Source organism: Vidua macroura, chromosome 4, assembly GCF_024509145.1.
Source record: "Vidua macroura isolate BioBank_ID:100142 chromosome 4, ASM2450914v1, whole genome shotgun sequence".
NCBI classification, from domain to species: domain Eukaryota; kingdom Metazoa; phylum Chordata; class Aves; order Passeriformes; family Viduidae; genus Vidua; species Vidua macroura.
The window spans coordinates 32,175,980-32,189,556 of NC_071574.1; the positions used below are offsets into that span (position 1 = coordinate 32,175,980).

Below are 13,577 nucleotides of genomic sequence, written 5' to 3' on the forward strand. Positions count from 1 at the left end.
GAACATTCTGAATGTTTGTACAAATAGCATCACATTAATTCCTTTCTTTTTTCTTCTTGTGGATTTACAGTAATGCAGAATTAATAAAGCAAGTGGAAGTCCTGGCAACAGAAGACTTTTCCATTTAGAGCTGACTTTCAAAATGATAAGGAGAAAATCACCATCCTAACTTTTCCCATTAAATTGTATACTGACAGGTACAAATATGCAACCACACTGAAACATTTATTCTTCCAAAATTAGCATTATTATTTTATTTTGTGATTCATTACAATCTGAAAATCCAATAGTCAAAAAAATAAACTAGGCATAATGTTAAAACATTTTACAAGCAAAATACTTTACTGTTTCCATTTCAATTTGCATGGGGTGGGATAAGTGTACTGGTTAAAGAATAAAACATACAGAAGAACGATACCATAGAGTTCATCAAACTGCACTGCAGAGTGTTACGTTCCTGTGAGTGAACAGCACTTCAGCAGCTGTTTCTGTCAATGGAAAACCCTACACTTCACCACTGACACAGCTGCCTTCCGATGAACATGATGCATCATGATGGCTTCAAGCCACTGGTTCCTTTTCTTACATTGTAGGTAATTCTCCTTTAAAGATATTAAAGAGTTAAACAAGCCAGAATGCATCCATCTATGCTCATTTCTTTTCTACCTGAACAAAGGACAGTATGGAGAGGGGGAATTTTTAAATTCAACTTCTGAAACCGGTTATAGTAACCTCTGTCTCATATTTTTAGTCTCATGGAGCTAGCAAGCTTAGAGCTTCATCCACACATCTCTGTCTACTATTACTGTGAATCCAGGTAAAAAACCTGTACTTTTCACTTTGTAGAAACAAACTGCAAAGAGATCATGCTTCTTTCCCACTGTAGTCACATCTCTGTTCCTCCAACTGTATAAATCTGGCTTTAAAGTCTCACAAAACTAAAAAATAGTTGATCTAGGTTGTAATTAAAAAAAGAATATTAAATACCTTTGGTAAAAATAGATATATTTAACAAGTTTAGAAAAGCAAATAGTTATATCGTCAAGAGGAGAGTATAAAAATGTACACGATAAAAAAAAAACAAACACACAAAAAAAATCATCAGCCATAGTAGTAAGAATAAAGGCACTGATCTTTTCAATGTTTGCTTCCTTAGCTCACGTTATTGTCCAGTCTTCCTTCTAAAAGGCAGGAGCTTTACTAAAGCACATGGAAAAATCCAGTCCTTCCTACCAGCATTAGACAAATTAAATTTAATTCGGAAAAAGACAGTCTGTTTTAACTCAAGTTTATACAACAGAGAACACTTTGATTTAGAGTACGTAGAAGTAGCTGAACACAAAGATTTCAGGTGTTTTCAACCAGAGGCCAGATGTACTCGAGCTGTAGAAATGAGACAGCCAGCAGGATCAAGTCTCCATGATGTCAGCCTTCTAAATCTATTTTTTACTCCTAAATTATAAATCCATGTATTGCCAAGAAAATTGTGGGGGACAAAACAATACATATATTTTAAATCCCTCATTGATGCCTTTCTCCCATCCTTTCACTGGGCCTCCAAACAGAGCTGTCACACAACATATAATCCCAGTTTGGCTTCTCCTCTTTTTAGAGCTCACTGTAAATCTTCAAGACGGAAGATCCCCAAAGCAAACAACTGAGATTACAGAAGGAGATAATGCACAAGCCCCATAATAGAATCAGCCATTGATTGAATGTGCTTTGAAAGAAAACAGCACAATTATATCATGTTTATCCTTCAGTATTCCTTTTGCACACACAGTCACACTCCTCGTGGTGTTCCAAGGGTACATCTGTCAACGATTTATGCAATCCCCGGACACCAATCCTTGGCTTCAGCTGAAGAACCTGAAGGAGAAGAAGCCAAGCATCAAGAAAACAGCAAGTGCTTCATCACACACCTAGACTATGAGCTAGATTGCACTAAAAACCCACTGGATGACAGGAAGAATATTAAAACTGAATTTCTTCATTAATGCCATTTACAAAATTGATTAAATCATGTTGAACATGATTAAATCATATTGCTTTACCAAAGAAGAGTCTTGCAATTTCAGATTTCCACTTAATTTTATTTAAGAGCAAACAGTAGAGTTAACCCAATTAGAAAATTCTATAATAAATAATTTCAGCTATAAATTTATAGCAATGGAAATGAAAATTATTTGTTTCTTCATAAAGTTGATATCTACCACTAGAAAAAGAAGAACAAAAGGTATAATGTGTCTGAAATGCACCAGTAAATACTTCAGAAATTAATTGCTAGTTGCACAGAAAAGTATATTAACAAGGAAGAGTTCACTTTTTTCAATGCAATACCTAATTAAAATGCTAAAAATTATTTATATTAAAATATTAATGTTGGTGCATTCGTTTTATTAAAAATAAACACCCTGATTGGCTTTCAGTATTTCCAAACGTGAAAATTTAAAAATAGTGCAAACCTCGTGGTATTTTTTGGTGACTTTTGTTGGCACACATTGGCACTCATTGCAGCTCTGCTGACAACAGGCACAGTTTCCACCACAGCGTTTCACCAGCAGACACAGCGGCCAGAAGATGGTGTCTGTTCTCTTCAGCTCCTCCCTCAGCGACACCGAGAAGTTGCGCGGGGTGCAACTGTACAGCCGCGCCTCCTCCTTCAGGAGGTTCAGATCCACCACTGCAAAGAGACAGGGAGAACGGCGCTTGCCTCATCTGCAACCCAAGTTCCTTTGTGGCAGATCAACTTCAGCGGTGCAGAACCCATGGGGAAGGTTCACTTTTGTGCAGGTTCAGCACAGAAGTACAGTACTGCAGTTCCATGAATACCATGAAACTTAAATGGAATGATTGCTGCATAGTGATATCCACCAATTATTTTATAACTCTGGCAAAGTTGGTTCAAATTAAAGCAAGATTTGTCTACTATGTTCCAGTACATGTTTTATCAGATCAACTCTAATGGAAGTCACTTTGTTCACACGAATACTCTGAGCTCCAGTGTTGCTATTCTATGGTCATTTTGGATTGGAGAAATACACAGAGAGCAATTAAGAATCTTGCAAGGTTTCAAAGACATTTTTAATTCACTTACAATAAAGCGTTCAAACTTCTTCCTTGTTACAATTTCAACTATTGCTTCTTTGCTAGGGTGTTGTAATTATAAGAAAGAATGAAACCATTCATATCTAAGCAGAAGTTACTTTTATGGAATAAGAACTTCAAGAAGTTGTCATCATCAGGGAATTCTGCACAGAATAAATAACTGTACAAGATTGTATATCTATATAACTATTAGTAGGTTCCATTTTCTCCTTCCTCTTCATAACAGCATATACATGAATTTCTGTTGTTTCTCTAGGGTTCATTTTCTCTTGATGTGTCTTAAATAAAAGTTCCTCCTTGTAAGCAACTAACTTGAAGTTGCCTTTATAGGGCACCAGTTTCCCTATAAACTGGTTCCACTGTATCATACTAAAGTTTCACTTTGAGAATGGTTGAACAGCAAGTTCATGAAAAGATCTGAAAGACAACAAGCTTTATGTTCATCTTAGCTGCATAGTCAAGAGTTAACAAGCCTTGAAAGAAGAAGGAAAAAAATTGTATAAGACTGGGGAAAAAAAAGTGAGAAGCAATGTAAATTGAATTTATTTCAGAAAAGTCAGACTGTAATGATCATGATCTATGATGTTTTGTCTGAATTGATTTTTCTCCACACCTACCATTAAGGAATAGAAGTGATGTCTAATTCACAGGGATACTACTCTCTCTAGTGAAAAACAAAATGGTAAAGAGAAAATGAAAACCCTAAGATAACATGGCTATTGAGATGAGTGAAACAGAGGCCCCGAATAAAGTGACAAAGACCTTTAACCAACTGGTTTTAAGCTAAATCAAGAAAAAAAAATAGGGGGGGGAAAAGAACCCAGTGCATTAATATAACTTAAAAAATACTTTAATGTCATCTATTCATAAATAAAAATATATACAATAAAGCTAAAATAAGTATCTGATCTGAATCACCCTCTAGAGAAATACCTTTTTTTCCCTCTCTACTATGTAAAGAACCTCAAGAGGTCATCAAGAACTTCAGCCTATCAAGGCAAGATAATTCCTCCTAATTCTATTTAAACACATAAGACATAAAAAAAGAAATTGGAAGCTGAATTTCTTTAACAGAAATGCTCACTGTTACTCTCCAAGGAGCAGATCTTTGGAAAGGAATTTCAATCCATGTTCCTTCAAACATTTCTTTTGCAGGCATATCCATATACTGGCACCCATAAGTAAGGAATTATTATTGTGAAAGGTCAGTTAAACACACTGAAGCCTTTTCTTTGCTTGCACTCACAGTGAATGCCAAGCTGGGGAACCTCATTCCACCACTATCAGGTTAACATAGGCTCCTAAATAAACAAACTGAATTTTAAGAGGGAGGAGTGTGTAATAACTCCAATAAAGTTACTGATAGGACACCAGCCTGCCTCCCACACTGCAAGAGCATTCCTTGGAGAAAGTTGAGAAGAGAGCAGAGGAAAAAAGAGACGAAAGTTCCAGGGGACAGATTCACTGTGAGAAACCAGAAATTATTTAAGCCCTTCTGATCAGCTAATAGCTCTAGGCTGAGTCACTTAAAAGGCGGATATGTCTACCTCCATTAATCAAGGACTGTGGACAGGAATGGAGTATTTCTTTCTTCTGTAATGTTTTCAAACATATAATAAGTGAGCTGTCTGAATGAGGATAAAATGCCTGAAGCACACTGTGAGAAGTGCTAGTTCTGCTCATACTTTCTCCTGGAAGATTGTTTATGCAGAGACTGATATGCATTGTGCAGGGAATTGGAAGGAGCTAATCTTACGTGCTGGTCAGCCCTTCACCATGAGATATTGAAAGTGAAAGTGGGCACTGACACCTCTTCCAGCAGGCCCACGGAGCAGTGGGAGAGAGATTCTTGTGTGGTGATGTCCTCCATTGCCTCCTGCCTTCTGGCAGCAGCAGAGGAATGCATCCATTTCCATACCTACAGCTAGCTGTAGGTATAGAGAAAAGGGCAATGCACTAAAATTAACAGCATGTTACTCACTATGTCACAAAAAAGAAATTAATTTGAACTCAATCCCTCAGACCTGCAGACATTAATTTTAAAAGGGTTCTCTTGGAGAACACACAGTCAGCTCTTAGCAGATGTCTTTCAGTGTGCTGTACTGTTACAACAGGCTTCAGGAAAGATGAACAAATGTCATGTTTGATTTCCATGCTTTAAAATGTACTAAGGTATATTGCTATGATACCTCACAATGAACCCTTGCCCTATCTTATGTAATCCAATTTCATTAAAAGGTCTGTGGCAAATTTATCTAGTGCTTATATAGTCACTTTGAAGTGTGTGAATGAAGCTGTTATTTTTTCAAAGTGTAGCTGTCTGTTCAAAATTTATTTTAACACACTGTGGGCACGAAACTAGATGAGAGAATGTATATATTCCCTTAAAAGTGTTTACTTAACCACAATAAAAGGTTACGTGGATTTCCCAAGTGCACTGAGTTTCAGTACCTGTTATAATGTGAACATTTAAACACTCCTTCAACTCGGCTTCCACTCATGTATCATGTTTGACACAACAGTCAAGGTTCTTTTGTCTAGCACTAGTTCAGGAGGAGTGAAAGGCTCTGCAGTAGCATATAAATGGAAACACTAAAATAAAAATAAGTGAAGGAGAAAAATCTAGATGCAGGTAGGCCTACAGTAAAGTGTATTTCAGGAGTGTGCCTACACTGGCACACACAACTGAACCAATCCATGTTCACAGCAGCCTGAAATTAATTGTGTTATGCAACTGACAATGCAATTTTCTGGCATCTTCTGGATGTGCATCGAGTACCACAGGGAAACTTCTTTCCCAAAACATTTTTCCAGCTGGATACTGCTCTCAAAGTCAATTAAACAAATGAAATTCCAGTTAGGGCACTTGTGTGTGAGCACAGATAGCAGCAGAATGGTTTTCATTGCTAAGCACTTTGGAGATGCTCCTGGGAATGTAAGTTTCTTACTGGCTTCTACAATAGGAGTTATTTCAAAATCTCAAGCAAGAAGAGAAGTATTAAAAAAAAAAAAAAAAAAAAAGTGACATAACTGTACAAAAACCACAACTGCTAAGGACTATGCTTTCACTGGGACTATTTTTTTCCTCCTTAAGGAGATTTCAGAACATGATCTAAAGATTATACATAGATTTCAGTGGGAAGTGATGAGATAATTTTTTTTTGCACAGCAAAATATATTTTATTTTTCAGCATGTTTAATAGTATAGAAGAATTTAGGACTATATTTCGACATCAAAGCCTCTGAACTTGGTTTTTCTTCTTTCCTGACTAGAAGTTTTTGGAAGCATTTTATCCAGAGAAAACATCAGAGACAGAAATTCTCTGGAATTTAGGTTGTCTAAATATAGTTTTTTCATACAAATTATTAAGTAGGAGTAGAGGATAATTCTCTACATAAAGTAAGAAACACTTTTTTATGAAAACAGGACAGCAATTTAGCTTTTACACTGAAACACTGTAAAAATGAAACTGATCTAAGCATGAATCAAAGAGTTTGAATAAAACGAAAAATTTTAGGATATGCCCTTTTCACAAACATTTCTTACAAAGGTTTTGAAATACAGCAACATGTTGCTTGAGAGAATATCATGGGAAAAAAATTAAAAAGAAGAAAAAGATTTTGTTTTTCCTATCTATTAAATAGTCCTATGTCATTTCAACTGGACATATTTTCCACCTCAGGCTATTAAATTACAGACTAAGTAATGGAGTCTGAGGGTGGTCTCTAACGCAAATGTGGCAATATCATGATATGTTTATTCTGTGAAAAAATCTATTTCAGCATCTAATTAGAAGTCTTTAAAAGATTTACTCTGATAGTTTCTTTCTAAGATGTGTCTTGCAGGGAGGTTCTTCTGTCTATATAGATGTTATCCACCACCTGCATTTTGTTTATCTCCCACTTACTGTGTGCTTCTGGCATGCATTTGGCAAATACTAAATCTCTTTAATTAAGGAAGTGTTAAATGACTATCTGAGAGCTTTTAAAGATGTTTCCTCCTCTTTGGCTCATAATTCAGCTGCTCTATGCACAGCTATAGCACAGCAAGATGGATAGGGTACAAAGTTGATTTCTGCACTCTGATCTAAGAATTAACTGTCAAACCCTTAAATTTGAGCTATGCAAGGTTCTACTTCCTCCCTTTTCTTGCTGATCAGATGATAACCTTCTAGTTTACATTCACCAACAGGGAAGGCTGTTCAGTTATGCTCATATGTTTTCCTTTTCATGCTCTGTGGTGGACAAGGAAGGTGGCATTGCCTTCATGCTATCCATCCACATGTTATCCATAAACATGAAATAGTGGGTAGCATCTGGTTGGGATGTGGCAGGAAATTCAGGAGTGTCAGATGTAGAAGGAAGAAAATGAGTTGCTGATCAATAGATCTACAAATTTTGAAAACACAGTCTACTTTACTTCTGATGAAGTTGACAACTGCATGATCAACCCAGACATGAACACATGGTATTTCCTAAGGTGTCATCAAAGAGAAACATTTAAGTATTGCTCTCAATTCATTTCATGTAGAGACTAGAAAAATTGTAGGGAAATAAAAAATCATGCACATGATACAAACGTAAGACATTACCTACCTAAAATTAAAATAAAGTTTTTGCCCTCCATAAAAAAAGAAACCCACAGATTTCAAATATGTTACCCTATCAAGATGCCCTGCCTCCAGGTTTCCTACAGGAAACTGCTGTGCTTGCTTTTTTTTTTTCTTTTTTTTTTTTCTTTTTTTTTTTTTTTTTTTTTTTTGTTAATTACACTTTGCTGCCCTATCCTGCTAAATTCCTTTAAGTTTTGAGTTGAACTATTGTCCTTTTTCAAATAATACAATGGTGAGGACAGCAACAACAATGGTATCTGCCCTCTTTCTAATGTATTCCTTTCTTGGAACCAAAACTCAAGGTGAAGAACGCTCTTAATTCTTAGTCAAGAAATCTTACCCATAGCAACCTGCAAGGCCAGACAGAAGAGTAAATTACCTCTTGACTTCCTCCCATGAATGTATGCTTTCCCAAGAAGTTGCCACGTTGGCCTGTACAAATCTTCCAAATCCAGCTGCCACCGCTCTGGTTCGAGATAGCGGATAAGGTCTTCCACGGTGCTAAAACCAGCAACGGCGTTGTTTAATACATCCAAGGGCAAGGCTGATGGGGGTAGCAGTGATGGGCTGGGTGCTTCTGTGTGGTGCTGCAATCAAACCCAAGAGAAGAGCACCAGTCAGAGGGTTAATGGATCTGCTGACAAAGTGCTGTACTTTGAGTTACATAGCTGGGAAAGTTTATAAGCGGATAGCTTGTTTCCAAAGTACAGTTTATCTAATAAGACAAATGACAAGAGTCAAAAAGTACCTAATTATTCTTCAGCAATAATTGTAAACAAACTTCCACTGCAGAGTTTGCCTACTTCTTATATTTCCAGCCTTGCAGCTAGCATGCCACTACACCTCTCCTTTGAAGATGTTCATTGAGTGACGGATGGGACTTCAGAAACAGAACAAAGGGTGATTTAAAAATATGGCCCCATTTACAGGCATTTCCCAAACCCCTCTAGAAATCTGAAACATTTCACGTTCTGCCTCAGAAACTTAGCCACAATCTTTGTCTTCTTGTCCTTCAACGCAAAATATTAACATACCCCAGTACAAAGACAGCAAATATTCTTGCTCTCATCTATAAATAAAAAAAAAGCACCAGTTGTGTTTCATACAGTACTAAGAATTACTGAACAGTAATGAACAGAGTAATAACAACATCTGGCATAACTAAAATTATTTCTCCCTTACAAAGAGAAAAAAATGTTCCAAATGAAATCAAAAGTATTTAAACATTGAAATTGAGTCCTGACAAAGTACTTTACCACAGCACAAATCTCACTGACAAGCTCAGCAGACAGGAGTATTTCGTCACAGACAATTCAAGCAAAGTGAGGCATCTGTTTTTGTTTACAATCTGTTTTAAAATTATGCATTGATTTGTATTTTCAAAACAAACAAAAAAAAATGGCAGGAAGGTAAGCCTAAGTAGAAAGCTGCTTCTGAAGCACCTGCAGTTTAGGCTTCAGGCTTTTCTTTATGCAGGCATTATGTCCACAGTAGTGCACCAGAGCAATTCATCTGGATCACGTGAGAAAAATGAAGAAAAAATTGAACGCGCTGCAGATTTAGGGGATGGAAAGGAGGAGAATATGTGTTTATATATATATATATCTATATTTAAAATTCCTCATACCACTTAATGCCAAAATGGTGCTCTCAGTACTGTAATGTGAAGTGTGTATATCCTATAATTTTTTCCATCTGTAATGTCAGATCAATGGTAGGTAGTCATTTACCTTTTCAAAATGATCAGGGAAATTGATGAGAATTGTAGCAGTTTTGCTGGAAAAGAGGATTTAGTGCAACACTCAACAGAAGTTTTCTAAAATACATATTCCTGTGGTAGCTGTATTATGCAATAATAATATTTTATTTTCTGCCCTCTAAATTCTATTAAATATGCAGTTTTGGTTTCAGCTAAATGTGTGGTTGAAAGAGCAGCAAATGGGAGTAACCACCATGGCCTTCCTATTTTTTGCTTCAAGGCTTTCTCTCTCTACAACTTCAAGAAATGCAGCCACTAGAAGGATTTGTGCTGCTTTTTAACTGGAAGTCTTGCAAAAATAGTACAAAACATAGATGAAGTGTTCTGCTACTGTTAATTTTACAATATTTTCATCTTGGTAATAATTTCCAATAGAGTTGGTGAAACAGTTGTTTCCCATCCTGGATGAACGTAATTTTCAAAATATTAAAATATTTCTTCCTCTCTTTGCTCTGTTGCCTGCATTAAAAATAGCAACACATTGATCCATTATGATAATAAACCAACAGATTATGGTCTATAATTTAAATAGTTGCTCTTAACAAAATATGCTACTTAGCAAGCTTCTGCTGTGACACTGTAATTCAGATAGTCAAAAAAATAAACATTTCAAAATTTTTCTTCCTGTTTTTCTGCACAAAGCTGTAACAGTCACATTTCCTGCTTTGAAGGTGCAGGGTTTTACTAACATGAAAAACAAAATCAGTGGTAGAACTAATAACTGAAATAAACAAAAAAAGCTTCTATTTTGTCTTCAGCTGAAGAATTTACTTCAGTGTCTTACTTCTGTAGGATTTTTGTTGCCAGAAAAACAGGTGGATTCCAGAAAAAAATGTATGGATCTAGAAGCTATTTCCATATTTACAACTTACAGCATCCACACTAAACAATACATATGTAGCAAGTAATCCATCAGTTTATGGTATACTGGATTCAATAGGCATTTGTAAAATGTTGTGAGGATATGGTGAATCACTGCACTTAATTGTAACACAATTAAAGCTGCCATCACTTTCTAGTCATTCTCACAGCAGGCCAAAACAGAAAGAAAAAGTAATTGAAACAGCAAAATCATACAACTTTGAATGTTTTAGAATAAAGTCATTAGGATCTCAGGATTAAGAATGCTTTTTCCAATAATCTTTAATGTTAGTCAATTTATATGACAGTTAAAATGTCCCAAAGATTAAAGATAATTGATATCATAAAGCTATAAATGCTGTATATTGAATTTGTGACATAATAACCTTCATGAAATCTCAATTCAATAAACTGCTCAAGATAAATGGTACTTCTAATTATACTTTACATTGTTTTTACTTGCTAGTGGATACTAATTATTTTATAATTTAAATCTTTTGGATAGAACATCCAGGGCATAAGTGGTACTCCTTCCAGTGACTAAAACTATATATTAGAATACTATACAATTTATATTTTCACTTGACTTTCTCAAAGTTTGTCATCTATAGGCAGAATTTGCACATACAATAAGGTTTTACTCGCAGAGTGGAAAGCAGAAATGATTTGATGCAAGAAATTAAAACTTGACTTCTTTGATGGTACACACCTTTTAGAGCAAGCAAATGCAGAACTTCAGCGTAACTCAAAAGTAACATCATAGCTGCTGAAATGCTGAAATGCTTCTTACCTGAAGCTTTCTGTCACTTTATAGTAAATCTATCACTCCTGTTGCAATTTAATCTATATTTCTCTAGGCAGTCCTAGCTGGATACCTCACTCTGCAGCTTCATGGCTGACACGCACTGGTGTTCTCACGGCACCCTCTGTGCTGTGCCATGACACCAGCAGTCAGTGGGTGTCAGAGAGAGTGCTGCCATTTCACAGCAGAATGGTGCTGGGAAAGCCTCCCAGGGCGACCACTGATAATCTCTAGCTGTTTTGCTGCTCAGTATTGATGGAGATAATGATCTGATAATGAAGCAGCCATCTGTCAGGTGGACATTTATTCTATAGATGGTATCACCTAATTTACTCCACAGAAATTTCTCATGTCTCCCCTAACAAGTCATCTCAAAAATAATCAACCTTTGATTTAACATATATTTATTTATCTGACAGGGGAGATACAACCCAAGACCGCAGACACTTCTGCTGTCCAAATACAGCAGCTATCCAAAATATCTTTCCTGATGGAAACCATTTTCTGGGAAGTGATGTTCTCCACAGTCTGCTATAATAAATACTAATTGACAGTAAACACTTATTCTGTCATAGCAACACATTTTCAACTCATGTCAATGTTTTAGGTTTGAGATCACCTTTCTTATTTTTTTTCCCTGAGCATGAATAATTTCTGTCAAGATAGATTTGACAAATGCATCAAGTTCTTTATGTGATTCCTCTATAAAAGTCATACTGTGGGGTTTTTTTTCTGTTTTTCTGACCAGGAAACAATTTCAAATTACTTTAATAAGCATAAATATGCTTAGAACCAAGATAGAGGCAAACAGTTGCATATTTACTGTTAGTTAAAATTATTCAGGATGAAAACCAGAGCAGAAAACATTAAACTTCTGCTGGCCTGTACAACAGCCAAGAATGACAATTGGTGTTGGATGAAACGGAATTTTCTTCAGGTTTGTTTATATTGTATTTCTGCACATGCACTTAGCCCTTTCAAAACAAATACCACACTGAAATCCTCTAAGTTGTTTACAAACATACAAGACAGGCCAATAGATAAAATTTAGGCAACAGTAAAAGATATAGGCTTGGAAAAAAGGACGGAAATAATACAGATTAATGTCACAAGACTATCCAGCCCAGAACATCACACATAACAGTGCCCCAGAAAAAAATTAGGGACTAAAATGCATCTTATGGTGCTCACAATGTTAGTTGTGCCCTATTAAAGGAATCAAAACTACTCCATCTAGCCTCCTTCTCAAAGGGAACAGAGTAGGACACTACTGTAAGTAGAATAAGAAGTCAACCCTCACTGAAGCAGCAAATCTGAACAAAAACTTCAACAAAAAAATTTAAAATTATTTAGTTGAAGTTAAAGCTTAAAGTATTATTTAGTATGTAGCCTAACTTAAAGACTTATTTCTTGTTCTGACACATATTTCTTGTGTTATTCTGAGCACAGTGTTTAAGTCAAACCGTCATAATGTAAAGCATCTGGAAGTAGTATCTCCTTGCTATGGCAGCATGACTGTGTATATGGCTGAAAATAAACAAGAGGCAAACTTCTGAAAAAGAAGAATAGACCTACAACAGCAAAACCATCACAACTAAAAGCACAGCAGCTGCTAACACAAATACAGTTTTAGATTCACTCTGGCACCAGGAATTTCACAGCATACAGGTTTGTAACACAGCCTTATCAAATCTGTAAAATGAGCATAAAGGCAATTCCTTGATCTCACAAATTCTGTGAGAGAATGAATACAACCAATTTTTGTTAGATACTCATTACTGGTTTATCTGAAGAATACAGAAGTGTGTTAGACAGATACCAGGTATAAATTTGGATATGAGACTGGATATTATAACCTTTCCTGTTTGCCACTATCCATCTCCTCTTTCCTTGCACTGCACCTGCTCCAAGGATAAACAATTCAGAACATAACAGCACTAAAATCTATAAAATCAGCTCTTAAGCACTATTATGACCTAAGAAAAGCATTTATTTTGCTCCTGTTTCTCAGGATAAGAGTACTAACACTCTAAAGGTACTAAACACTACTCTCTTCCAGTTAAAGGAGAGGCAAGAAATAGTAATGTTAGGTTGCTGCCGCCAGGAGTAAGGAATTTCATGTTTAATAACGCAAGCACTAAGACTGGAAAAACAAAAACAAGTGAGTCAAATATTTGGCATGACAGGACACTTACAAGTACTGAATACTATGCCTCAAATAATTACCTCCCCACGAAAGAAATCCCTACTTTTTTTTTTTTCCCTTTCTTGTCTTGAAGAAAATATTGTCAAGCAGTTTCTGAGTTATGACCCGTTCATCAGTTGGCACAGTTCATAGAAACTAATAAACATCAGTGTAGTTTAATCAAACTAGAAGGGACTCTATTAAAGCCTCAAAGGAACTTAGTCTCCCCTGAAACCCAACTAAGATCAG

General features: G+C 36.0%; 1 protein-coding gene across 1 annotated transcript in view; it reads right to left on the reverse strand.

Annotated features, from left to right (window-relative positions):
- Positions 1-239: 239 nt before the first annotated feature.
- The window catches only part of PDGFC (platelet derived growth factor C), a 120,816-nt gene continuing 107,478 nt past the window's right edge, over positions 240-13,577 (reverse strand). Inside the window, exons 4-6 of the mRNA XM_053975652.1 lie at positions 8,101-8,308; positions 2,466-2,683; positions 240-1,869 (exon numbers count right to left, since the gene is read on the reverse strand). Coding sequence (XP_053831627.1) covers positions 1,753-1,869; positions 2,466-2,683; positions 8,101-8,308 — 543 coding nt within the window. The 3' untranslated portion in view covers positions 240-1,752. The remainder of the gene's footprint in view (positions 1,870-2,465; positions 2,684-8,100; positions 8,309-13,577) is intronic.